This window comes from Takifugu rubripes, chromosome 4 (genome assembly GCF_901000725.2).
Source record: "Takifugu rubripes chromosome 4, fTakRub1.2, whole genome shotgun sequence".
Lineage (NCBI taxonomy): Eukaryota > Metazoa > Chordata > Actinopteri > Tetraodontiformes > Tetraodontidae > Takifugu > Takifugu rubripes.
Genome location: NC_042288.1, coordinates 1,700,569 through 1,726,541, shown reverse-complemented (window position 1 = coordinate 1,726,541; position 25,973 = coordinate 1,700,569). Strand labels below are relative to the sequence as shown.

Here is a 25,973-nt window from a genome sequence, read left to right as displayed (position 1 = left end):
ACCACATGACGTGTCTCAGAGGAGCCCTCGCGTCCTCGTGCGCCCACACATGAGGTCATGGTGAGGAGCATCCAGGCTGACACACAGCTTACTGGGAGGCGGAAGTGGTGTGAGTAATGGACTGGTGAGCGTCCTCGCACATCAGCCTCCCCAGGCTGATCCAGTTAGAGCTCATGGAAGCAAACCAGACGGAATCACAGCCAATCCTCACGTGGCTGCTGCTCACCGTTGCACCACGAGCGCCATGGCGATGGTGATGGACACCATCAGGCCTCGTGAATTAACTATAAACTATGATAGCATTTGCTTTTATTTGTGACCCTTTGGACTTTAATTGTCATAGTAACTTGATGCGTCTCACCAAACTTCTCCAGCTTGTAGGTTGGCAGTTTGATTACATCGCTGATCACTTCCGATCGATCATCTTGCGATCAATAACAGCAGGAGCCGCTGCATCGAGGGGAAAGTGCGCCCTCTTGTGGCGAAGCAGCAGAAGCACAAGAGGCACATGCACTCGTCAACGGCTTCTTGTTTTCTTTTTCTTGTGGCAGTAATAACGACGTTAATGATAATAAGTGACACATTTGTTAATGGGATCCTCAAGAGAAGAACAGCACCAAAATAACGTTTTTAAAATTTGCGGGAAATAATTTAAAGATATGAAAACCATGAGACTAAGATCTCCCACTTTCAATGGATGAATGGATGAATAAGCAGATCAGCGCAGTTTCTTTTAACAATTTTTACATAAACCAGCTCTAAATGATAATAAAATCACACAGACACATTAATGCTTTAATCACTATATTCTGTAGCAGAGAGAAAGTGCTAATTTATATTTTTCTAATTCTGTTGCCCTGCTTATCAAGCCAATCTTGTGCTATCTAACTCCGTAGGTGGATCTCCTCCTCCAGGATTTAATTCTTCCTGATGTCATTTCAGGAATCTATACCTGGGGCGTTTCCCCAAGTCAAACCCTCAACGCTGATGTATTAACACAGTAAACACGTTTATTTAAGAGCTGATGGGAGGATGCATTGTTGTTTGCGGCACTGAGGTCCTGAATCCTGAGGTGGACCTTTCACACAACAGAAGCAGGCAAAAGAAGAGCAAAAGGCTGCTAACCCTGCAATCCACTGCTGCACAAACACATGGGATGCAGGCAGGGGGCAGAGAGGAGGAGCACCATTTACATTAAAGCTTTGACCAAAAGGAAAAAAAAGGACCGAAGCCATTCAGCAAAAGTTGGCACCTCTCAGTAACGTATTAAAAAAAACACAAATCAAATATATATATATCAAATGCATATAAACAAGGTCAGACTTGCAAGGAAATCATGGAGGGGCTGGAAACAGCGTTGGACACTGTCCTTTCTGCTCATGTCAAACCAAAGCTGTGCTTTCAATGCTGCGGCGCCCCAATGCTGAAGCGGGTCGGTACACGGTCGGCTTCACCAGAATCTCAATGATCAGCACTCTGCTGAGGTGGACCTCCGGCGATAGTTTGCAACCCCAAGATAATTCTGCGAACCTCCAATGTCCTGCTAACATATTTCTCTTTTTTCACTGCGTTTGCAGCCATTTTGTCCCGACGCCGCTCTGATGTCACCATCTGACCCCCCCTTCCCCATCACAGCTCAGTCTTAAACACAACTTATAGTGTCACTTCAGACCAAAGCTGACTACCTAACACAACCCCATAGTTATATTTTACTACATTAGATGTAAAACCTCAGCATGTCCGGCGCCTCGGGCGCCAGTTTCAGCCTAAAACTTGACTCATCTTTTTGTGTTAGCTTCATTTCGGCTACACCGTTGCTACCACGCCCTCAAACATGATTCCGTATGATTGGTCACCATCTCCCCACCGACAGAATGTTAATTTATTCTCTTTTCCGTCTCGATGGACTTCCCACGGTCCCATAGGCCTCCTGACTTTGGATTCCCGCCGTGACGTCAGGACAAAATGGCTACGTGGGCCGGATCAGAGAGGTGGAAAACCCACAAGGATCTGCCTTTAGCCAACCGTGTTCCACCGCGTTCTGACTAGGACGGAGGCAGCTATCGCTGTCTCACCTGTGTCCTGACTGTGCCTGTTGAAATGGCGAGCTGTGCTCATCCGTGTGCATCGTCTGTGCTTCCACCAGCCTCTGATGGGAGACTGTGGCGTTCCCCAGGGGGGGGATGTGCTCCAGGATCAACTGTGCTTCGTGTTGTGCCTCTGACGCCCGGTACTGGGGTCGTCTTAAAGGAACGGGAGTCTTTGGATGCGGCTCTCTAAAATCGTCCCTCGTCTAAAACCGATACAAACGCCAGCACATGACTACAGGATAAAAGAAGCTCCTTATAGAGCTGAAAACAAAAATCATAACCTCTGAATAATATGCATTTTAAAAATGGATAATAGGCATCTTCACTTCCTGGTGAAGACCAAACTTCATTTTTTTGGCATGCCACTATAACAAAAAAAACAAAACTACAAATAATAGTTCAAAAGTCCAAAATACAGCATATATTACTGCACAGCATTGTCATTGTCCCCACAAAACGATCAAGTGGAGGCAGACATTGTGGGTCGGCGGGGTCTGTAGCACATGGTTGACATAGAAAAGACAGAGGCCTCGTGTCCAGGAGAGCCTCCTGCTCACTGTCACAGTGTCACCTAAGACAGTCTTAGAAATCTTTTGTATGGCAGCTTATAACAATTTACAGGTAAAGTTACTACAAATGGTTATAAAAGAAGGTACTTTGGAGGCAAAATAGTCTGTGTGAAGAAGCGACCGACTTGGGTTTTTGTGTGCTCCTCCGAAGTCCTTCTGAGGCCTCAGTCAACCCGGGTCCGGCTTTGGTCTCTGCTTGTCTGGATGGAGGACCAGCAGACCCACGTGCTGTCATCATGTGATCAGGCAGCAGTTGATGCAGCGCGGCCCCAGTCGCCTCTTCAGAGCGCCCTTCTTCTTCTTGGGAGTCAGGATTGCGATGATGGCCTCGTCGAACACCGTCTTCAGGCCCTTCTGGGTCAAAGCGGAACATTCCACGTAGCAACAGGCACCGATCTGAGACAAGAGCAGAAGGATTGTGAATAAACGATGGTCAACCAGCAGTTATTGCTGTTGTTAGACCACCGATCACTTTTGTGTGTATTCAACCGGCTGCTTCTATTTCTGTCGGTCCTCAAGGTCGTTTTCTTCCTTTGGGCCGAACTGGCCAGTGTGAACTGTGTGACGCTCACCTCCCACCACTGCTCACACACACGGACACACAGTACTGACAGGGGATTTCCATTTCCTGGCATTTGTGTGGTGGAGTCTTGTCAGGAAAGGAGAAACAAATCGACCCTTGACCCTCTGACTGGGCCAGAGGGAGCCACGCGCCCGACACCGAGTACCAACCTCCTTCGCTAGTTTCTGTCCTTGCTCAGTGGCGATGGGCTTCTCCTTCATGTCGTTGAGTTTGGCGATGGTCTTGGGGTCGTCGCGAAGGTCGATCTGAAGGAAATATGGGGCAGTAATTGAGATGAGGTTAACAGCATATGAGATCCTTCAGCGGGGGAAGGTTGCTGAGGGTGAATTTATCGGCAGCGAGCACATCAGTCTGGGTCGCCTGGACCAGACGGTGCCTGATGGCTGCGTGCACGCATGGCTGCGAACACTCATATTTCATTAATAACACCTCAGGTCCAGATTAATCTCATGGATTAATCCTCCCCTTCTCCTGTTTTCTGTCTTTGATAGACATACTCCAATGGCTACACTACATTACCCAGAGTGCATTAGTACACACCCCACAGCTGTTCACTCGTAAGGAGGTGTCGCGAGTCAAGTGTGCCGTGAAGAAGAAGAGATCTTGCGGATTTTGAAGGTGATAATCAATTTGAGTGGACATCAGGTTGATTCTCTGCTTGATTTGGGTCAGAAGTTTAGTGGACTTGGTTACAGATGTCGGCGTGGCTCCAAAAAGGCCCAAAGAGAACCCAGACCGGTGACATTGAAGTTGACACAGGAGGACAGACAGACGTCAACGCTAAGAGTGAAGCGCAGCCAGCTAGCAGTAGCGCTTCTGCTAACCCAGGTGGCTTCTGATTCACCTGTTGCCATTGATGTCAACAACAACAATAGCAGGAACAGAAGAGCCAAACTGCTGGTCAAAGGACCAAATTAGGTATTTTCATCCCACAATGAGTGGCTTATATGGAAGGTTTGTAGCAATGCTAACTCCCTGCTACCCAAAACATGAGGAACTGAGGGTGTTAAATCAGTAGAGTGGATGTTGGAGCTGATGAGATAAAAACAACGGTTGCACAACAGAGAAATAAAGCCAGGAATGTATCATCTGAATGATTTACTGTCCCCGAGGACTGTCCCCCTGAAGACTTCCCTTAATAAGCCAAAAGACATCATTTGCATGGAAATTCAGCACCATGTTCTAGTATTTGAATAATTATGTACCGGAAGCCACCGTCTAATTTACCAGCCAACAGTTGAATAAGGGGAGTATTTTGTTCCACTGATCACCCCATGATAAGAAGAGAAACCCGTAATTATCCTGCGCCCTCGTTAAACGGTTAAACTGCTTCACTTTTGTGACTCTTACTTAGCGATTCTCTCAGTCAACCGCAAGGTTCCTCTTTAATTTCCGGCAATAGTTCTGTCATAACCGGTGGGATGAAATCGACGCATCATTAACCCTCTTCTTGTGTAGTGTGGCGCCCCCGTGTCGTCCCTCTCAGCACCCAGCAGCAGGTATGAGAGTGACTTATGGCAGGAACTGCTTATCTGTGGGCTAACACCAGATAAGCTAACACCCACTCCAGCCTCGTCACTGCTGCTGGGCTGCTGGCTGCACTGGCATGTGGTTGCCAGGGAACAGGGCCCAGACCTCACCTACGAGACAGCGTTCGTTCGGATGAACCATTATGCCAGGAAGGGCTGCAGAACCGCATCAGCAGCATAAGAGATGAGTGGAGTAACAGTGTCCTGAGCAGGAAATGGAGCCACACTTCCTCTCAGTGTGATGCAATCAAAGCAAATCTCTTTGTAAAAATCTTAACTGCTGCAAACACGCAGACGGAGACGGACAGTGGAGCGTCCGCGGCGTCCTCTATCAGGCGCCGTTCTGCTCAGCAACGTGGAAAATGGTCGTTTCTGTGTGTTTTGAACACACTGGCCATGTTATGGATATTCCAGAGGACGCGAGAGAAGCTAAAGACGCTCGTAAAGCTGCTATCAGCTTTATCAGCTCATGCTGAATGTCAGACTGGTGACGTGGACGTGGCAGCTGGTGTCGGACGACCGCCGCTTTTGCCACTGTTATTAACACAAAAACGGGAGATTAGGTGGCTTGTGTGAACCGGGGAGGTTCGGCTCATCCTGCGGCCTCCTCTTCCTGCTCGCGGTTGCACGGAAGCTTGGCTGCAGATCGTTACAGATGATCAGAACCTCCAGACGCTTCACACAGCTGGCAGGAGGTTTTACACACTTATTATATTACATATAGGTCAATAGTCCCCACAGAAGAATGTGTGATCCTGGTTCTCTGGAATGAAAGAGCACTGACCTGGGTGCCGATGAGCAGGTAGGGGACGCTGGGGGCGTACTCCTGCAGCTCTGGCACCCATTCCTCCCGTACATTCTGGAAACTGGCGGGATTAACCACGGAGAAGCATATGAGGAAGACATCGGTCATTGGGTAGGACAGCGGCCTGAGGCGGTCGTAGTCCTCCTGCAAGGAGACAAGCCAGGACGGGTCAGGCAGGCAGGAGACAACGAAGGACACGAGCTGACATTTCAGGGTCTTGTTGTCACGATTCATAGGCTTTACACTCAGGCATCTCCGTGGCTGCCTCGCTCGACGGAGTGGGATTAAAATGGCAGGAGTGGAACATCCGGACGCGACCTCTCAACGTTCCCCTTTGGAAATGGACGGCGTCCCACCCTGACTGAGGTGGACACGACCGTAACCCTCCTTTTTCTAACGTGATACATCCGTCAGCGGTGCGGAACCCTCTGATGTCCCGCCAAGCGAAGCTCATCGCTTTGTTTTTTAACAGTTCTTTATGATCCACACACACACTGTCTGGATATTAAAGTGTGTGTGGGAGGCCCAATGTTGCAGACATAAAAACAAAGCCCGCGCCGAGCACCTGATTTACAAGGGCTGGATTAAACCTGCTCATTAATCTTGAGTGTTTTCTGGGGCAAACGGATGAGAAAGCAATCAGATTTTCATCGCCGATTCCCTCTGAAGAGGAGGAGTGGCGGCCATCCCTTCGTAAGGAACGAACACCCACCGTGCGACGAGTATTAGTAGTATTATGGAATATGTTGAGATATTCTCCTGCCTTTTTTACACGTTATTTATCTGCCACGTTGTTGTTTACGTCTGTTCTCGTGACCTCTGCCTGCAGGACGCCGACATAAAGACAAGCTCTGTCGGACTGTTAGCGCTTTACTGTAAACACCCCCCCCCACACACACACACACACACTGTGTGTGTTTTCTCCCACAAAGCTCCAGCGCTGGTCGGGAACCTTTACACCCCCGTTCCTTCCAGGTTTCAATCAGCTCGGCTCAGACGACCGTCGCGTCCGCGTGTCGGGACGATAGTGTAAATATTATGATCTTCTCTCCATACATGTGCACACGGGGACGGTGTCCCAGCAAGAATGACGGCGCTGTGTTGAGTCACGAGGGCGATGATGTCAACCAGACCCCGCCCCTGACCCCCACAACCGCGGCTGTGGCCTCCTCTGGATTCTATAGACTGGCTGTGTCAACAGATGCCCGCTCTCTGGCGGCAGCGGCGGCGGCGGCATTGTGTGTGTGTGTGTGTGTGTGTGTGTGTGGAGTGCGAGCCAGGTCAGCTTTAACACATGCTGCTCTGCGGTTATTTCAAGGTTCTGCTCAAGTGTAAGACCTGGAGTGTGAAGTGTGAGCTGGAACAGGTCCTGCTGAGAGACGGGCTCCCAGCCGTGTGAGACCTAAACCAGACGACCCCCTCCGACCTTCACACCCAATCCCCGCCTGCCGCCCCGTAACCCCTGCCGGGGGTCACTGGGACACACCGACTCACCACTTCTGAGCTAAGTGAACTGGCAACTCCAGGGTGCACCGGGATCATCTTGAGCAGATGAACCGGGCAGCCGAACCGGAGCCCGTCTCTATGGACGTGTCTGTGGGTACCGCAGCACTCAGCGTCCGCTTCCTGTTTCCTCCTGCTCCTCCACCGGCAGCGGTGGGAGATTTTGTTGAGTGCAGAGGCGGCAGCAGGAGAATGAATGAACGAACGAATGAATAAGTAAAGACTTTCCTCTGCGTACAACCATATGGAACAAATCAGTCGGCACGTTTCTGGCGTTACGTGCCCTCAGCCGCCAATCGAGGTGCTTCCCCCTGTTTTTGGGTCTGAAATCCTGGCATAATGGAGACCGAGCCTCTCTCTGGGTGATCAGGGACGGCGTCTCTGAAGTGCGTCCGGAGACGCGTCTGTCACCCGGCCTCCACTTCAGCCGCGTTCCAGCAGTTGCGACTCCTCCTTCGTACAGAGAACAGCGTGACTCTTTAACCCCTGACAGATGCCGTATCCTCCACTCCTCCAGCACCGGCCCGCAGACCACCATAACTGTGGAAACCACGACAACGAACCTCCAGACCCGGTTAATAAACACAACAGCACGATTCCCAGCAAGGGGCTGATTGGAGTGTTTACGTTCAGTCCGCTCCTGACGGCATCCTCCCCCTCCCTGACTCTCTTGTTCCCCTCCTGTCTCTCTCTTCCTCTTTCTGTCTTCCTTTCACTCCCCCCCCCCCTCTTCCCTCTGTTTGGGGCTCCAGTCTTTGATCAGATGCTGGAGCTATAAACATTACCAGCTGGCCCTGCGCTCCGCATAAAGAGGTCAGCCGAGCCGGGGGCGGCGGGACGAGGCGTTTAAGAGCGCAGTAACTCTACCCTCAGTGGCCGGCAGCACCCGCGGCAGACATCTGGGAGAACTTCTCCATTTCACAGACGCTCTGAATCAGCTAAAAACAAACCTGCATCGCCAAAATAGACAATATGTGTGTTCCTCTTTTCTCAGCTCGTAGCAGCAGCACCTCTCCCAATCTGTTTTTACAAGAATCAAACATAAAGCAGCCACGGGGGGGGGGGGGGGGGCAGTTCCTGGATCCCTGCATTCATGAGTGAGCTGGACCTCCTCTAGATGCCTCGCAGAACCTTCCTTTTCTTCTTCTGTCCTTCCAGCGAGTGGATCCCATGTCGGGCTGCGGCTCCTTCTGCCCCGACACGGTTAAATCTGGCCCCCCGAGGAAAGTGGCCCCAATATTCAATATTGGACGCGTGCGCAGTTTTAGGTCGCCGGAAAGCGGCGGGGTCAAAGGTGTCGGGCTGTCAGCGTGCAGCTCTAACTGGCGGAAGGGAAAGGGCTCGTTCTGCTCCGTGGTTTCCCAACTGCCGTAAATGTTCTTCTGCCATCTGCGAACATGTGTGAAGAATCCAGATGTTGTCAGCAGATGTCCCGAGCAACGCAACGCGCGGGCAGTTGGATGCGTCTTGGGCCATATTGCATTACAGGGAGTTAAAAGATGATGTGTTCCCAGCTGAGCCTTGTTCTGATATCATCATCCCGAATGCAGCCCCGGCAGGAGATCGGGGCTTCAAACAAACCCCCGGGTGCGAGCACGCCGACCCCCCCCCCCCCCCACCCTTCCACCCCCAACCTCAAAGCGCCTTTCTTCAGAAAGTCTTAACTCAGGACAGGAACTCTTCAAACGCTTTAGGCGGCCGTAACAGTTCCTGTGGTGAAATGTGCATAGTTTGAGGATCTTTCAGAATAATAAATGTACGTTAACAGTAATAAAAAAAAAAGGGAGAAAAAAACCTTCAAACACAGATATAATGGCCTGGATTTCCAAAAATAACCCTCTGTCCTTATTGTGAGTCGTTAAAACTAGTTTTTGTGCATCATTACGCCTGAGGAAAAGAAAAAGCATCTGTCGGTAAGTCAGAAAAAAGGGCTGCAAGTGAAGAGCCATCTCCTTCTATTTTTACCTGAACAAAGTACCTGTTTGTTCTCCCTCTGGATAATATTTGTTAAGCACCTTATTATGCGAGCTGGATCCCATCAACGTCTCGAGGTGTTACAGACGAGGACCTAAAATGGCCTCTGGAAAGGAGACGCGCCTCGATCCCGATACGTTAAGCAGTCAGTCGCTGGTAAAGTTTGCCTTCTATATTTTGCTAACAGCTAAAATTTCAATGGCCTCCAGTCTAATGACTGAACATAAAAGCACTCATTGTTTCCTTCTGCGCGAAGTGTCGAGCGTGGGCGGACGTGACGCTCCGTGTCTGGATAAGTTTGCCGTCCGTGTCCAGCGCGTGGGTGTGGGATCCTCTCTTTTTTCTCCTCTGCGTGTAAACATTATTGTGTGTGCGGATCCGTGCGGCTCGGAAACGCTCGACCTCTGGCCCCGCTGAATGGTGCATTGTAAAGCCAAAAAGCCTGGCTTTAGGGAGCTCTATTAACAAACCTGTGACATCACTACTGGACATAGGAGCCCTGTTCTCCACATAATAGAAGGATTGAAACCCCTTCACTGCCACCACTGTCCACGCTAGCCCAGACCCTGGCAGTGAAGCCATGTGCAAAAGCCATCACCTGTTGCAGCTTAGCGTCTGGCCTGAATGTGAAGCCTGTGGGCGTGTTGGAGGATTGTGGAGCCACATGGGGGAGGACCAAGATAGAGCGAGAGAGACACTGACAAAGTGCATGTGAGAGGGTGTCCTTGACAGGAGAGTGTGAGCCGTACCTGGCCGGCGGTGTCGTACAGTCCCAGCAGGTACTGCTTCCCACCGACATTGACGCTCACTGCAAGGAAATGACAAAGAGCTTTGAGGAGAGGAAGAGGAGAGGGGCGAAGGGGGCGAGGAGGGTGGGGAGCAGCGAGGGATGGGGGGGGGGGTGGATCAGAGTCCCCAACCCCTCTCTGCTATGAAGGCAAACAAGTGGTTTTGATTATAGCAACAGATGCAGGACTGTGCAGTTGGGGACGGGGAGATCCAGTCAAACAACCTCGGATTCTCTCTCCTACCGTGGAAATATTAGCATGTTGTGTTTGAACCTGCCCTGGTGGCGACACAAGACACACAAGAGAGGAGAAACGCGTTCCTACCTGCGTAATGGTCAAACACTGTGGGCACATACTCCTCTGGAAAGGCGTCGTTGGCATAGCTCATTAGGAGACACGTTTTCCCCACGGCGCCGTCTCCCACCACGACGCATTTTAACATGATAGTGCCGGTTCCGTTAGCCATGATCCCGACCTGACCAGCACCATCGTCACCGCCACCCCTGCGCCCTGTTGTCCCGACCCCTTCCTCTTACCGCTGCTGCTTGGTACTGATCCGCGCACGGCGGGCATCACCAGCCTCTGTGACGGACTGATCGGCGCTCTAACTCGGATCGCAACTGCATCGTCCCCCCTCCTCCTCCTCCTCCTCCTCCTCCTCCTTCCCCCCACCACCGGTTACGGTACTCCCAAATTTGGCCGTGAGGGAGTTTCCTTTGCACAACTGACAGAAGAGTCTCAACACCCTCTTCGTGTCCTCTAAGACGGAAATGCGCTCCCCTGCGCCGAGAAACCGAGGCGGTTATGAGCGGCGCTGCTTGGCGCTGCGGCCCCGGTGCGTCGCGCTCGCTCCCCGGTGCGCTCCACGCCTGAGCCTCGGTCGGTGCCTGCAGCACTGGGCTGCTGCTGCTGCTGCTGCTGCTGCTGGACAAGGTGGGTGCGCTTGCTGGAGAGGCGGAGCCTGGATTTAACAGCAAGGGGCCCCGGATAAAGAACCAGGACCGTGAGAAATGACATCATTTTTGAATAGGAAGCTTTGGGGTTAATGCGCCGAAACAAGGCAGGAAATATCCTGCAATAATGCTCAGGAATATCCTGCACTATATGGAGAGGCGACACATATACAAAGTGTAATCATCATCATAATCATCATCATAGTAATGATTAGATAGTTAGGATTGGTTTCATCACGCTGGAAGTGCAGAAAACACTTTGAGGATTGTAATTGCGCATGATTTATGGATGAGGAAAATTAAGATTAAAGAATAAAGATTGGTTTGTGTTGCTAACTTTCTGCTGCTTTGAACTTTAAATGCTACTTGTGATGTTTAAATTAAACCGGTTCAAAAAAATCCAGTTCATTTTATACTCTTGAAGACCCAAAACCATTTTTTCCTTAAATACATATATAATTTGACACATTCGACTTATTCTTTACTTTTGTCAACTATTAATTAACTATTTAATCAAGGAAGAGTGATTTTTGCACCTTTGCAAGGGGTCAACGTATGTGTGCGTGCAGTGTTTGTTCTCAAGGACGGGGCGGTGACGGTGCAGGAGGAGATGCTGATGGGGGGGCACGAATAAATGATGGGAGATATCAGAGATTTGACCTCTGATGCGGCTCTCTCCCTGAGCGATAGTGCACGGATATCGTCCTCATAAATCACGTCACTCCTGCCCTCCCTGGCAGCGACGTCACAAGGAAACACAGTTATTTGTTCTAACGGGGGGGGGGGGGATTCTGGAGGCCTCGTCTGACCGTAAAACAACCCAATCCTAACTTGGATCAATAATTCCTGCCCAAACTGTTGCAATAACAGTGAGTAGTGCTTCTGAAACACATTCTTCAGTCAGATTTTAGACTTTGGGTCACGTTTCATATGATCAGACTGTGTTTGTATTCGCTCAGAGTTAAAAAATGAAACAGAAATCAGTGGCTAGTGTTTGGCTAGTAATGGGCTGCTGTGTTGGTAGATGGCCCCACCCGTCGGAGCGATGTGAAGCCCTGCGGTGGATCAGTGATGCTGCTGTCAGGGTGGAGATGCCACATTCAGGACGTCGGGACGGTAGAAGAATGAAGCTCTCCATGACTCTTTCTGATTAAGACCTGGACTCTCGTTTGAGTATCAATAAACCTTCAAAAAGAGGCACCTGATGATTAAACATCCACCAGAGACCCAGCAACGTCATTCTGTCCTCTCAAGGAGACTAAAAAAGGGGGGGAAAGGAATTTTTTACACTTTATTCTGGGTCTAAATAGGTTAAAATATATAGTGTTTACTTTGTTTGGAGGCTGTAACGGAGCTGGAACAGGCAGAACTGACCGACAGCACCTGACGGGAGACAAATGGACATTTAAAGGTTTGGACTTGAGCAGTGGATCTAAAAAATATGCAGACAAACAAACTGAGGACATGGGACAATGTCCACCTGACGGAGGGACCCGAAGAGACACGTCCAAGCTGCCTTTCTGTCCCCACCCAGTAGATACCGGAATATATGTCACAAATGGGAATAACTGTCATTGACGTCCCCCAGTGCCCCCACCCCCACCCAACCCCCAGTTAGTTAATGAGGCTCCGGCCTTATTTCCCACTTGGACGCCATTTAATATCAGCTGTGCGGAGCTGAGATTAAAGGCGAACACGAGGGCGATTCACGTGCGACGCGGCGTTAGTCCGTTCCCAGTCAGCTGCTGCTCGCCCGACACATGCGCATGGCTATTTTTGGAAAAAGCAAACAAATGCAAGAGCTCCTCGGTGTCCAGACACCGTTTGAGGCGGAATCACAACGTGCTCAGATGAGCTCCTAAATTAGAGCGCAGAGACTCGACTCCCTGCACGCGTTTACTTAAATTACAAGTCGTATTTTTAGCGAAGGCCGGCCGTCCACGGTGGACATTCCATCAGCCCAGAGACGCTCCTGACTCACGCTTGCTCCCTCTATCATGCCGGGAGGGTTCTTATATGTGTAAATCTAATTTGCCCCACGGGGTTCTGTGGATTTGAGATGATCTTGTCGTCTCTGTCGTCCCTTCCTCTCTGTCCGTTAGCTCCTTCCACCTCATTTACGGGGGCATCGTTGACATTAGCGCCGTTAAATTCGTGGCTTCTTTACCAAGTCTACGTTTTATGCAGTCGCTGGTCAAACGCAGGAGCTTGACGTCACGGTTCGGACGTTTCAAAGAGCAGATAAATTAGCAGATGAATCGCTTCAGCCTTCAGCTCTAAAGCCGAAAGACTCGTGAGTTGTCGGATTCTAGACTGTTGACATCAGTGAAAAGCTCAAGCCGACCTTTATAAATGAATTCTCAGCCAGCTGTTGGGAAAACAAACCCTGATCTTCCACACGGAGTCCTTTTCTGGTCATCTTTTCAGAAGCAAGAAGAAGACAACGACATAAATAACACGCCGGCGAGGCTGGATAACGGTTCTCTGCAGTAAAGGTCACAGACAGGGTGAATCTGCGAACGCTCTGGGTGATGGATGACAACGTAAACGCTCGAGCTGCGTCATGTGAGGGCTTCAGCTGACAGGAAGTGGTCAACGGCGCGCGTGGAAGTGAGCGGGAGACAGTTGGAGCTCTTTATTGAGCAACCCCCGGGACACATGATAGACCTCATGATGGAATGTCCTATTAGAAGAAACGGCGCTTGTGCAACCACAGCTGACTGCAGCGAGGTCAAGATCAGGCGAGTCCGGCTGAGTGTCCACCGACAGCTGGGGACGACGCGGCGAGCCCACGTCCACCACATCTGAAGGCTGCCGGCTAATATTTGCCATCACAGTTGTTCAGCAGGTTCTTCTAAACCAGGATATTACTGGAACAAATACACATCTGGTTCGACAGCTAATAACAGGGCAGAAGAAACCTGAAGCCAGGTCTGACAGTCAAGGGGAACAAGGATAAAGGTCCAGGACCTGTCTTTTCTCCCTCGGGCTGTTTCGGCGAGCCCACTCCCTCCACGTAGCCCTCCCCTCTGCATCCTTCCCTCCTTCATATCCCCTTTCACTGCATCGTAACTCTCCCCCTTGCTCTTCAGAAACATCTCCTTCTGGTGTGTTTACTCTGGGTTATAGTCACAGGGACACATTTCTGGGGCATAAATCCACTCACGTTTCATGCAAGGGGTTGGATTTCTAATCTAGCTGTAAAAGTGAGGACCGGGACAGAGGTCGTTGGGACCGTTAGGGACCGGGCAACGTTAAGAGGCTTCTCTGGTTGCACTGAAACGCGGCATCACGCTGCCATGTGTAAAATTAGGCAGCAGGAAACAGATCAGGAGTCGCGTTTGGAGACAGCAGCAACTGTTGGAGCAAACGGGGGGCAACAGCTTCATATGTGATGATGGTCACATGATGGATCCGAAACACGCTGCTGGGTTTTTTCTCCTCTCTCGTGTCTTGGGTCTTGTTGGTTGAGCTCACGTCCTGGTCAACGCCGGCACACGTCTGCGACATTTCCCCCGCTGAGCTATCTTTAGCGCCTTCGGGAGGCCGCCGGGCTGCGTTCCCACCCGCATCTGTGTTTTCCTGGGGACAGGAACCCACGCCAGACACACGAGACAACACCCTTCCTCACATCTCCAGGACTGGATGAACAACACAAACACAATTCAGTATTGCAGGAAATGGTGTCAAACCTCAAGCCTGACATCCTGCGTACCGCCTGTTGGATTGTTCCCTGTAGCGTTTGATAAGGAAATATGTGACGTTTGTTTTCAGGTGTTTTCAGGTCTGGACAAATGTTTTATGATTACTTATTTAACCGTGAAATGTGGTTGGACAGGACAGTTTGATGGTCAGATCATGCTAATCAATGGCAGCGTGGGATAACGGAGCAGGCTAGCTAATATTTACAGTGACAGCTGTAGTTTTGTACCTTCAGTAATGAGCTTTATGCGGTCAAACGGGGTTTAAACAGCTCTGTGAGGACCGGTACGGTGAAGCTGGACTGGTCACATTGTGACAATAACGACTGTTTCTGTAAGTGCCTTTAAGAGCCGACGTGTCTGTGGCACAAATAGAGGCAACAAAAGGAAGCGATGAGTGCACGAACTCTCTAAACCTGAATCGCACGTGTCGGTGGTGTGTCACTGGTGCTGTTAACTGAGAGGTTGGCGGTTCAGCCCCACCCAGGGACGCAGTAGTTCACGGGGGATGACGAGAAAGGCTTCGCCGTTGACCCCATCCGTCACCACCACAGGAAAGGAACGGCCTGATTGTGAAGGTGTAGATTACTGGACTTCCTGCTCGTCACCCGAGCACCGTGTCGCTTTGGTGCTCTCTGACATCTGGTTAGAGGGGCCGTCGGGAGTCGCCGTTCTCCTGAACTCTGCTTTATTGCTCTCTCTTGGATTATTACAACAACCTTGAGCTTTATGCAACAACACCCCAGGGCGTTGTCATATTACTCTCTTTGACAAATCAATGTGACCGTGCACATAATGTGCTGCTTGTGTATAAATATATATTTGGATTTATGTTTTTCCCCCTGGTTGTGACTAAGCATCTGATAGAAACATTGACCTCTGAAAGCCTAATCAGAAGAGAAGGCGGATCGTAGGTTTTACAGGAGGTGGGGAGCGGCCACGAGGGGACCCAGAGCAGCTGATGACACCCAAGTCAAAAGCAAACACCGAGGGGAACAAACAAATCACAAAAGCGCACACAAGACAAAACAGTATATTCAGAGAAGACGTTCATCTCAACAGGGACTCCGGGTTCAAACCTGCAGGTTTTAAACGTTTAGATATATATAAAATATATATATAAAACTAACTCTTCAGGTATTGTGAAGGTTCTGCAGGCATACCTTCTCGTGAAGAGCCCTGATCATGGAACAATAACGGTGTTTATGATGTCAGGAATGACGTACGGTGCCCGATCTCGTTAAATTCTGTAAAGGCTGCTCATTTGCGCCCTCTGCTGGTCATTTCTGGAACTGGAGAATTTAGCCAAAACACACCCATTTCAGTTTGGCATTTTTAATCCGATCAGAGTGAAAAGACATTATTTATATGTTGGACATCAATAACAACATTTATATTAATTAACGAGGTTGAAAATGACAACTTCTAAATTATGTCGGCTTCATGGATCCGATTTAATGAGAAATAATAAATGGTTGTGCAGTTTGTCATTCCTTTTTGTACTGAAATCTATTTATCAGCCTGCAAATTCTGCCAAGAACCTGCAAAAAAACCACAAAAATTCTATGTCATTTTAATGCCCGATTGGCAATCAGCTGATAATAAAACAATTTCTTTTCATTGAACCTTTTTCATTATTAGGAACCATGAAACAATAATGAAGCTGGAGAAATATGTGAGGTCAAAAGTGAAAAAGTCATTAAGTGCATTATGTCATAAAAACTATGAAGAAATGGGGCATCTTCTGGTTTGGCTTTAATGGTTTTAGTGGTTTAGTTGTAAGGAAAATGGAGGGTGACTACTGGTTTTACCATTAATCTGCTGGTGACCTCTCTCTCCAGTCCCTCCATCCTGGATCATCTGAAAGATCCTAGTTCTGCACCATCATCGGTAGGAGACAGGAGGCCGAGGTTAACCAGAGCACCTCGACCCATAAATCCTTGACCCAGGACCCAGGAGGCTGCATGGTGGTGGTGGTGGTGGGGGGTTGTGGGGGTGTGTGGGACCTATCTGTGGTGCCCTTCCTGATGGCTTATGTGTTCTAAGGGATCCGTGTCGGTTTCACGCCAATATCAGTGTATTTTCGACGTTATCTGAGCCTCTCCCTTATTTTAGGGGTCCATTTGGTGTATCCACCATTGCTTTTAAACTTGCGTGTTCCTGAATAACCCAAACCAGATGAGACATCGCTTGAATGAAAGGTTTTTGTCTATTTTTACCGCGAGGTAACGTCAAACAGCTCGACTCAGACTACAATGAGCCAGGACACATTTTTTCTGGATCTTTGACACTAAGTGAGACTGAGAGCCCCGTAGGATTGTTGCGCCGGCTCTTTGCAGACGGGACACATCTGAAATGTCTCCAGACTTTCTCTCCCGTGGTGCAGCCTCCTCCTTTCACGTTCCAGGCCACCCTCGTTTCCCTGTTTAAAGTGGAAACTCCATCAACTGGACGTTGTCCTTGTCCACAGGATACTAAAGTTTGTTGACCATTGGACTTGTCAGCAACAATCTGAGGCCTTCTGGCTTCAGGATCTCCTCCTTAAGGTCCTTCACAGCTGAAGGACCGTCAAGGGTGATGGACTTGTCGTCAAACGTCATATTTCAGTTCATTAAATGCTGGTGTGCTGCAGGGTTGGTTGCTGAAGCCACTCGCCTCATCAAGTCACAGGATAAAAGCAGCAGGCGCGCCCTCCTCACACCTTCCCAGGAAAAGAAAAGGTTGTAGGGGGGCTCTGCCATTTTTGGTCAATATCTTCTCTCCTGTTTTGATGGTGGTTATTAATAAATGATGGAAAACCCACCTCACAAGCTGTGTCGACTGCTTCCTTGCACACTGCAGACTGTACGGGTCGTGACAATTGGTGTGTTCCATTATAAAAGAGGAATAAACACCGTTGAATATTAATGAATATTAATGTTGGCAGCAGCTTATTAGCCAACAATGACTCCTTTAAAAGGGTTTAAAACTGTTACGCACTGCCATTTTAAACACTGTGAAAGATTACATCGACATATAAAATGATTTGAGTCCGTTTTATACCAACTGAGAACTTAATTGCAACCACCTTAATCATTAGCAAGGAATGGGGAACATGACCAGAGAAGAAGCGGTCGCCTCACACTGCCCCCTACTGGCAGGAGCCAGTCATTACAGGCCCGACTTCGTCAGAAGCAACTCACATGATCTTCACAATCATAAGGATTATTTCACATCTACACAAATGAGACAGTCATGCATCCATTTATATTACACACTCATTAAGGCGGCTTATTATCAGTGTGATTGACATAAATCACATCACAGCTGCATTTCGTCCCCTGGAAACATCACAACGTCTATCTGAAATGGATTGAAATAGTTTCTTGCTCTCTTCTCCTTTAAAGGTTCACTTGAATCCTTTCCAATTAGCTTATAAAGCTTGAGGATTTTCCACGTTTCTAACCCGCACTGCCTCCAGCCACATAAACAAATGAGAACTTATAGAAGTTAATCATAAAACAGAGGGTCTGGGACGAAGGAAACTGGTGCAGGACACACGCCATCCATGTAAGGGAAGCCAACAGGTTGGAGGTTAACATCTGGCAAGTGTTTCTTTCTGCTGTGTCTCACGGAGCCGGCAGAGGTCCAAACAGAGAAGTTGGAAGAGAGGAAATGTTAGTGTTCCAGCAGCCTTGCAGATGTCTCGTTGTCACGCCAGCGGTCGTAGCGGATTCAACCAAAGGGACAATCAGAAGGGAGTTCAGAGACAATTGCCAAGGTCATTTCATGGTACAGACAGCGAGGCCCAATTTTAAAGGTCTTTGGGCTATTTTTCATTTTCTTGGCAAAATTGTAGCTTCAAAGAAGTTTGTAGATTCTAATAAAGACAAAGAACACCAATTCCTTATTTCATTACACCAGATTTATTCCAGATAAAGTGCAGAACATCATAAATAGTGGTCATAATTAACAAATAAATAGATGAACCAGAAGAAATTGTAGTAAAAATATCGGAACGTTGTTGGTTCGGTGAATTTTTTCTTTTCTTAAAATAAATATATGTATTCACATATTAGCAACTAAAAAGCAAATTTAAAATAGTACAAAAGATTTCTTCTGAGGGAAAGGGAGTCTTCAGGAGAAGGTTTTATTCTCCGTGGCGTGGCGGCCCAGGCCCTCTCCTCCCAGCCAGTCCTCCTCCAGCTCCCCAAGGATCTCCTGCAGGGACAGCTCTGGCAGGGGGGCGTGCTGACCCACTGACTGGTGCCCCGGTTCTCCTCTAGCTTCCAGACCGGTTCCACTCCAAGAATCCTCAAGCTTTGAATACTGGCCCAGCAGTGGCGGGCTGTTTTCCATCGTGGCATCCCAAAACCCGGAATCTGGAGTATCTGGAGTTGAAGAATGGGAGCAGGACATGTACAACTGTTGCTCCGCCGATCCCGGATACATGAACTTCATCTGGCTGGGAGTGTAGCTTCTCATCTCCAGTGGAGACTGGCACCACGCAGGGGCAGCGGAGGCCGGGTGGCCGCCCGGCTGGGACCACACGTCCCTCATGTTTGGACTGATGGGGCCTCCCAGTGGTCTTCCCTGCACCAGCCCATATATGGATCCATACTCTTCCCCGATGGTGGGATAAGCAGGGGGCCTGTAGTAGCAGGCCTCCTCCAGCTCCTCTTTCACCGGGGTTGGGTAGGCCGGCAGTGGTCCCTGAGGTGGCAGATGGACCGGACCCGTCTGCAGCGTCCTACCGTCCTGGACCGGGCTGTCCGACTGCCACAGGGCTTTCTTGGCCCCTTTGCATTTCAAAGTGCGAGCTCTCCTGTTCTGAAACCACACCTGGACGGGAGAGAAAAACAGATTAAAGTCACAGCAGATAAACCAAGCACACATTCGACCCGTTAATCATTCCCTCAGCGCACGGGGACACGCGCAGGAGCCGAGAGCCGGCAGAGAGCGTGCGGGCCGTCGGGCTCCTGGAGCTGATAAAAAGAGCTGGTGTCATCTTTAACCACACTGAAGTAAACTGACCAGTGATAGCGGTATCTGCCAGTCAATGCAGGATGCATTTGAAAACAGAGGTTTCACATGATAAGGGACCGTGGTGACTCACAGCAGACAGCGTGTGCACGTCTGCCATCTACGTGCATTCCTGAGGGAGAGATAAAGCTGCTAACAGTCGCCGAATTTAGCTGTTTTGCGTTGGTTTCGCATGTTTTCCAATTTCTGCTGCTTTCATGCGCCTCCCTACTGCTTTGTTGAGTATTTCACTATAAACATGCACAAGGTCCGACCTCACAATCGCAGGATGACCTTCATGAGTTCCTTAGAAAGCGTTTGAATGCCATACACACCTGGATACGTGACTCGGGCAGGCCTGTGGCTTGAGACAGGCTCTCTCGGAGGCTGATGCCGGGGTAGGGGTCCGTTTCAAAGGTGGCTCGCAGGAGCTCCACGTGCTCTTTGGAGAAGCTGGTCCTCTTCCTGCGGCTGGCGCTGCGCGAGGAGCTGCTGCCGGAGCTGCTGCCGGGGGCCGCGGGCCGGGCATCGTCTGAGGCGGAGAGAGACAGCAGGTTCAGAATCCAGGGACATTTTCTGACGTCAACCGGAGAAATTCACACGGCGATGGAGCGATAATGGAGACGGCCGCACTGACGGGACGCGGTGACCATGTTAGATAACTGAGGTAGACACTGAACGCTTGGCGTCCACCTGCTTTCATTATGTTTTACCTTCCAACTTGACTCAAATAAGGTAAATAAAAAAATAGGCTAATGAGATGCATCAGACTGTCAGAGGTTTTTCTCCAGAATTCCATCTTTTGTTGTCCAATCTTCACTATCATTCTGGATCTGATAACTGGCTGATGATCAGCACTCTATAGTTAATACAGTGCATCACTGTCAGCAAGATTAGATTCACTTCTTGCAATTGTGTCAGAAAATTACTTTCACTACACCTAAATTAGCTCATCGGACATGGGAAATGGAAGTTTGCTTCAGTTTTGACCCTCATTATTTTTCAACCTGCTCTGTTACATTTACACGAGTCTGATTTCTGCTCATAACTCTGCAACAACAAAACCCTCAGAACCGACTGTGTTTCAGACGAAAGGTGGTGCCTCACCGGTGCTGGACTCCTTCCACATGTTGATGGCTGCAGCGGCTGAATGAGCAGTGATTTTGGGTCCTCTGCTGATGTGACCGTGTCCCTTCACTGTGTGACTGCAGCTCCTGTCAGCTCACCTTTTATCCAGGTCACCTGAGCACCCAGGAGAGCACGCTACAGACTGATGCAGACTAACCCTAACCCTAACCCCCCCCCCCACACACACACTATCACACCCCCCTCCCATTATCACCCGATCCCTGGCAGTATGGTGGCAAAGCTTTGATCGTCAGCCCCATCGATACCACTTAGCTCAGAGACGACTTGCATGTGACTGTTTTTGTGAAACATATCAAACAGGAAAATTGGGCCCTGATTGCAGATTATTGTTCTGCTGCTGCTGCTGCACTCATGGACATGAACAATCTCAAGGTGCTTTGGCTGTTGCGATCAGAAGCAGAAGCGGTCGCACTCGAGGGAAAGTAAAGATGACGTCGATTTTGAAAATAAATGAGCATTTTATGACTATTTCTACTCACAGTAAATAACCAGCGTAACAGGAGATACAACTGTGGTGAAGCTGTTGAAAGGTGTTCAAGTGAAAATGGAAGTAATATTAAAATGACAAGTAATACGTTCCATCGTTGTTAATAAACATTGTAATAACCGCGTGCAAATGGAGATAATCTGGTTCTGGTGAGCTAGAACTGACAAAGCAGTCGTCGCACTTCAAAGATTCCCTTTGATTCAAATGAAGCTCTCCTGTGAATCATTTGATGGGTTTTAGGAATAAATGCTGATTAGTCAACAATAGTCTTAGAGAAATGTTTAACCGAGCGGCTAAATGCAAAACAGCTGAAGCCTATCAACACCTCTTCTTTGCTTTTCGTTGTATGCGGAGCAGCTGGAGGCATCGTCCAAGGAGCACAAACAAGGAAGTTTAATTATTCAGTGCTGAACTAGTCCATTACACACACCACCCTGGTGACACTGAATAGGTGTGTGAAAGCTTGTCAGATGCATCAACATGTCCAGACCTTCACCGAGCAGCGGGTCCTCTCCTCCAGCTGCTCATCGCCGGGAAACATCTCAATAACACCACCAGGGTGGGTCGAACAGCATGAAAACAACAAAAAAACCTCATATTTGAGTCAAAGGGGGGTTCTATTTCTTTAAATCTGAATCCAAGCACCTTAAATTTGAGCGTATAGTGCAATGTTAGTCCTTGACTTCCTGATCCTTGACCTCTTGTGTATATTCAGTGATTATCAGACATTAGCCAGAAAACGTGCCAAATAAGTGAAGATGTAAATGTTTGCTTGTTAAATCCAAAGTCAAACAGTGCAAAAGAGCAAAGCTCAGAAAGAGAGGTGCAGTATTTTGTAAGCATTTCTGAAAAGTAAAGACTTTTTAAATCTTTATCAGCGGAATCGGCGACCCGTCAAAAGGAGACGGCTCCTAAATGTCGCAGCAGCTTTCTCTGAGCACGACCCCAGTCCTATCAGATAAGCCCTCACACACCTGAAGCTGACAAACTCTGAAAAATAAAACAATTCTTTCAACTAATGGAAGAATTTCAGTGATTTTTAATATCTCTTAATGTGTGAACTGTACATTGAAGCATTTCTTATTAATAAACTTTCTGTTTACTTATGTCTGAATTCGTCTTGCCGGTACACATGTGTGCATGTTTGAATTTGTCTGGTCGTGTAACTGCAAAACTAAACGGGAAGCTGTGATGCTCCTAATTACTGGACTGCAGAAAGCAAACTTGCTTCTGCATCACAGTGAACTGACCATGTAGCTCTTAACCCTGACGGTGAACAAGCAGCTGTACCTCAACTCTAACAAAAACACTCTTGCCCATTACATTTTAATAATATTTATATTGTAATATGTAGAAATATATCATGAGATCGCAATAAAAAGGGACAGTTAGCCACAAGGTGGCACTATTGTCTATATAAACCACAGTGAATTAACCGTCACGGACTGTAATCCTGTTATTGTATTTTATTGGATATGACGCTAACAACACAGGACAGAGAGGAAATCAGGATAATGTAAAACTAATATTTCATACCAGATTGCACATATCTATTGCATTAGTTCCGCTCGTGTGTCTAGCAGCCTGCTCCCACCCCGGAACCTTTCCCCAGGCTGTTTTCTACACGGTCCCTTTTTATCGCGGCACCAGCCCACAGAACAGCGGAGGAGGCAGCAACGATGGCGAAAAGTGGTGGAGGCGACTATTTTAAAAGATCAAGTCTGTTTTGGATCGTGTTTGTGACCCTGGGGGTCGGACATTTCAGTGTAAGTTAAACAAAAAAAGAAGCAATCATAAATGCTAAATGCATAAATGCTCGAACAACCAAGGATGGAAAAAAGTCAAGGTTCATCGTATCTGAACGCACTAATGAAGTTGTATACGTGTCGGCCAGTTTCGGGGGGGTGAACATCATCGTTTGGGCAAACTTGTGACACTATTGACAATGCATTCATTAATTTAAAGAATATTAAATAAATTCACATTGAACAGCTGCTTTTAGTGTTGATACCACTGCATTTATCGAGCTCTAAACTGTCAGGGTGTAGAAATTTTATATAATGGTCCTTTTGTACACATTTGGTTTGACCCATTTTGTTCTACCCAGTAACATTTAATCATTCTGCTACGTTTGCACACATTCTTCCTTTAGTGTTGCAGACTCGGTTAATCTTCATTGCACAGGTCAAAGCTTAGTCCAAAGTCCATCATTTAGTGACATGAACTGGAGAAAAGTAAACATGCCAAACTTCATTCGAAATACAAAAAGTTTCCCTTCTTGTTGCTATAGAATACTCAGAAATGCTGACACACTGTTTAGGCATTTGTCAATAGTGACTTTCATAAAGCAGCAATAGTAGACGTGAGCTGTTGATGCTTATTAAAGGTCATTCCTGTGTTTTGTGAATATTTTCTTGCTGGGGAAGAGGATCCATGTCATTAGGTTAATGATATACTTTAATGTCTGTTTTGCAGTGGGTTGTTTTTGCTCCTGAAACATTCCCCTTCCAGTACCCTCGGTCCTTATGGCACCTTCTGCAGATACCTTGTTGATAACCACTCTGGCTTGTTGTACAAGGGGTGAGTGTTTGATTCAAAAGCCTTGTTGCTTTAGCTGCGCTGGGATTATTCAGAACTAAAATAAGCAATAATTCCTCTAAGTCAGTGTTTATCAAATTTCAGCCTTGTTTTCCCCCCCCTCATTCACACCACAAAACAATTCTCTCCACTTATTTGGTCACATGCAGCACGAGTTGGTTACCGGAGCAATCAAGCAGAATGCTGTTATTGTTACGCTAATGTGACCCTCTTCACACCTTTTCTAAACACAGGGGAGGCTTAGGATGTCACGTGACTCCCGTTCAGCGCCGGCTGATGCGGGGCGTCATTTATTCATGGTTTGTGCTGAGGATACAGCGAGAGTCATGTGACTTGATTATGCTGTAGCAGACAAACGTTCTTCACAGTGAATCTGACGATCTCACTAAGAATTCTATGATATTTATGAACCAGTGAGCTGAGGCCGCAGGGACCGGCCGACTGACACTCTAAGAGTGAGGATGATGATTATATCTGGGAAATGAACGTGTTTGGTGTTCGATCCCGCCGCACAGACACAGAAGTGACCACAAATTTGTTGTTTAGTGTGGAAAACTGTGACAGTTGTGGTGTGTCTCTGCTGCAGGTGGTGGGCAGCCTTAGCTATCCATGCTGTCGAGGCCTTCGTTTCCCTGAAGGTGTGCAGGTAATTCCCGAAGCACCATCAAGCCATCCCAGCTGCAGAAGCATCTGATGCTCACGATGCGTCCCCACATTCTCTGACCGGTTGCGTCTTCTTGCGTGTCCCCGCAGTAACAAAGGCATCAACAACATGACCACACGCTGCCTCTGGTTCTTCCAGACCTTCCTGTTCGGCTTCGCCTCCCTGGGGCTCCTCATCAAGTACAAACCTGAGCGCCGCAAAAAGAACTAACCCCAGCAGAACCCTCGGAGGAAGACGCCCGGTACTTTCCATTAACACAGAAGAAGAAGAAGCTGTTTTTAATTCTTGTTAGGAACAACACTAAGTGTATTTGCTACATGACAGGGACAGTATTTGATGTCTTTTCAGCATCTAGTTTGTTGCTTTACACCCATTTCTAAAGTTGGAAGTGAAGCAGAACAAACTGGCCGAACAAGGAAGATGTTTACAGCTGTCTGAGGGTGTTTCAGCCGTCCTGGTAGCAGAACTGCGCTGGTATTTGGACTCGTCTCCATGTTGTTGAGCGTTTGAATACTGTGAATGTGAGGCTGCTGTGACTCTGTGGCAGGTTTGGTGAAACGTTCCGGAGCCGCTGACGCTGGAATCGTACTGTGATTTCCTGATTCCGTTTGTTTAGACTCTTAACATTCTAACGTTCCAGTATTTTTGTTTTCTTACATGCTCTCTGACCAATAAAAACCCCCTTTTGTACCGGAGCGCTGCCTCCTCACAGCTGTGTCCTTCCTACACTTACACACACTTTTTATGCATTTTATGAAGTTGCAAATGTTTGTTCTACAGCAAATAGTAGTTGTTTTTCTTTCCAACCACAAGGACTCTTGAACAAATTTGTCATAAAAAGCTGGATGGTCTATAAATACACTCACCGGCCACTTTATTGATAAGAGTTTGGACCCGCTTCTGCCTTCAGAACTGCCCACACAACTGCTGCTCACTGGATATTTCCTCCTTTTGGGACCGTTCCCTGTAAACCCTGGAGATGGTTGTGGGTGCAAATCCCAGTAGACCGGCGGGTTCTGAAATACTCAGCCCAGCCTGTCTGGCACCAACAACCGGGCCACATTAAAAGTCTCTTAAATCCCCCTTTCCTCCCCATTCTGGTTGTAAATCCATTGCACAGCCATGTGATGGGCTGATTAGAAGCCTGAACAGGTGTACCCGAGTGTGTACTGCAGGCTGGATGTGACCCCTGACCTTTGACTCCACTATCAAAGATTATCCTCATGTCTTCTTAGGCCCTGACCCAAATCACTGATAAAGTAATCCATCGCTGATAACGTGCAGTTGCGCAACAGGACCGTTGGTATCTGCTTGGAGTTACACACGTTTTCATGTGATTCACAGCAAGTGAAGTAAATCTGGTGGGTTTGACACTCGGGGGGGGGTGTGAGGTCGTGCGAGCGAGCCCGGATCATTAACACAAGGTCACAACCGTCCTCTGCTGATGGCGCTCGGGGCCGTTAATATCGGACCGCCCCGCCTCCGATAGAGGCCTCTCCAGAGGGCTGAAAACTGACACTGGCTTTCCCCTTTTCCACAACACCAGCCGTCAGAACAGGTCTGTAATGATTTTTATTGC

General features: G+C 48.4%; 3 protein-coding genes and 1 long non-coding RNA gene across 4 annotated transcripts; 2 read left to right on the top strand and 2 right to left on the bottom strand.

The window, feature by feature from the left end:
• Positions 1-793: 793 nt before the first annotated feature.
• On the bottom strand, positions 794-10,457 carry LOC101074921 (rho-related GTP-binding protein RhoQ). The gene is made up of 5 exons (XM_003963618.3): positions 10,166-10,457; positions 9,803-9,861; positions 5,556-5,720; positions 3,392-3,487; positions 794-3,055 (listed from the first exon to the last, which is right to left on the bottom strand). Exons 1-5 carry the CDS (start codon positions 10,305-10,307, stop codon positions 2,894-2,896), a joined length of 624 nt encoding a protein of 207 aa, XP_003963667.1. The 5' UTR covers positions 10,308-10,457; the 3' UTR covers positions 794-2,893.
• Positions 10,458-10,527: 70 nt separating this feature from the next.
• On the top strand, positions 10,528-15,980 carry LOC115249544 (uncharacterized). Its single transcript, XR_003888224.1, has 2 exons — positions 10,528-10,774; positions 11,819-15,980. It is a non-coding gene; the product is annotated as an uncharacterized lncRNA (long non-coding RNA).
• A 2,509-nt stretch (positions 15,981-18,489) lies between these two features.
• On the bottom strand, positions 18,490-25,465 carry LOC115249542 (homeobox protein prophet of Pit-1-like). The gene is made up of 4 exons (XM_029835156.1): positions 25,261-25,465; positions 20,604-20,738; positions 19,832-20,028; positions 18,490-19,316 (listed from the first exon to the last, which is right to left on the bottom strand). Exons 2-4 carry the CDS (start codon positions 20,623-20,625, stop codon positions 18,612-18,614), a joined length of 924 nt encoding a protein of 307 aa, XP_029691016.1. The 5' UTR covers positions 20,626-20,738; positions 25,261-25,465; the 3' UTR covers positions 18,490-18,611.
• LOC115246426 (transmembrane protein 254-like) lies at positions 22,756-25,089 on the top strand. Its single transcript, XM_003963619.3, is given in 5 exon segments — positions 22,756-22,898; positions 23,608-23,646; positions 23,648-23,712; positions 24,317-24,376; positions 24,484-25,089. Coding segments are annotated over 5 exon segments (372 nt in total). The 5' UTR covers positions 22,756-22,811; the 3' UTR covers positions 24,605-25,089.
• Positions 25,466-25,973: the final 508 nt, after the last annotated feature.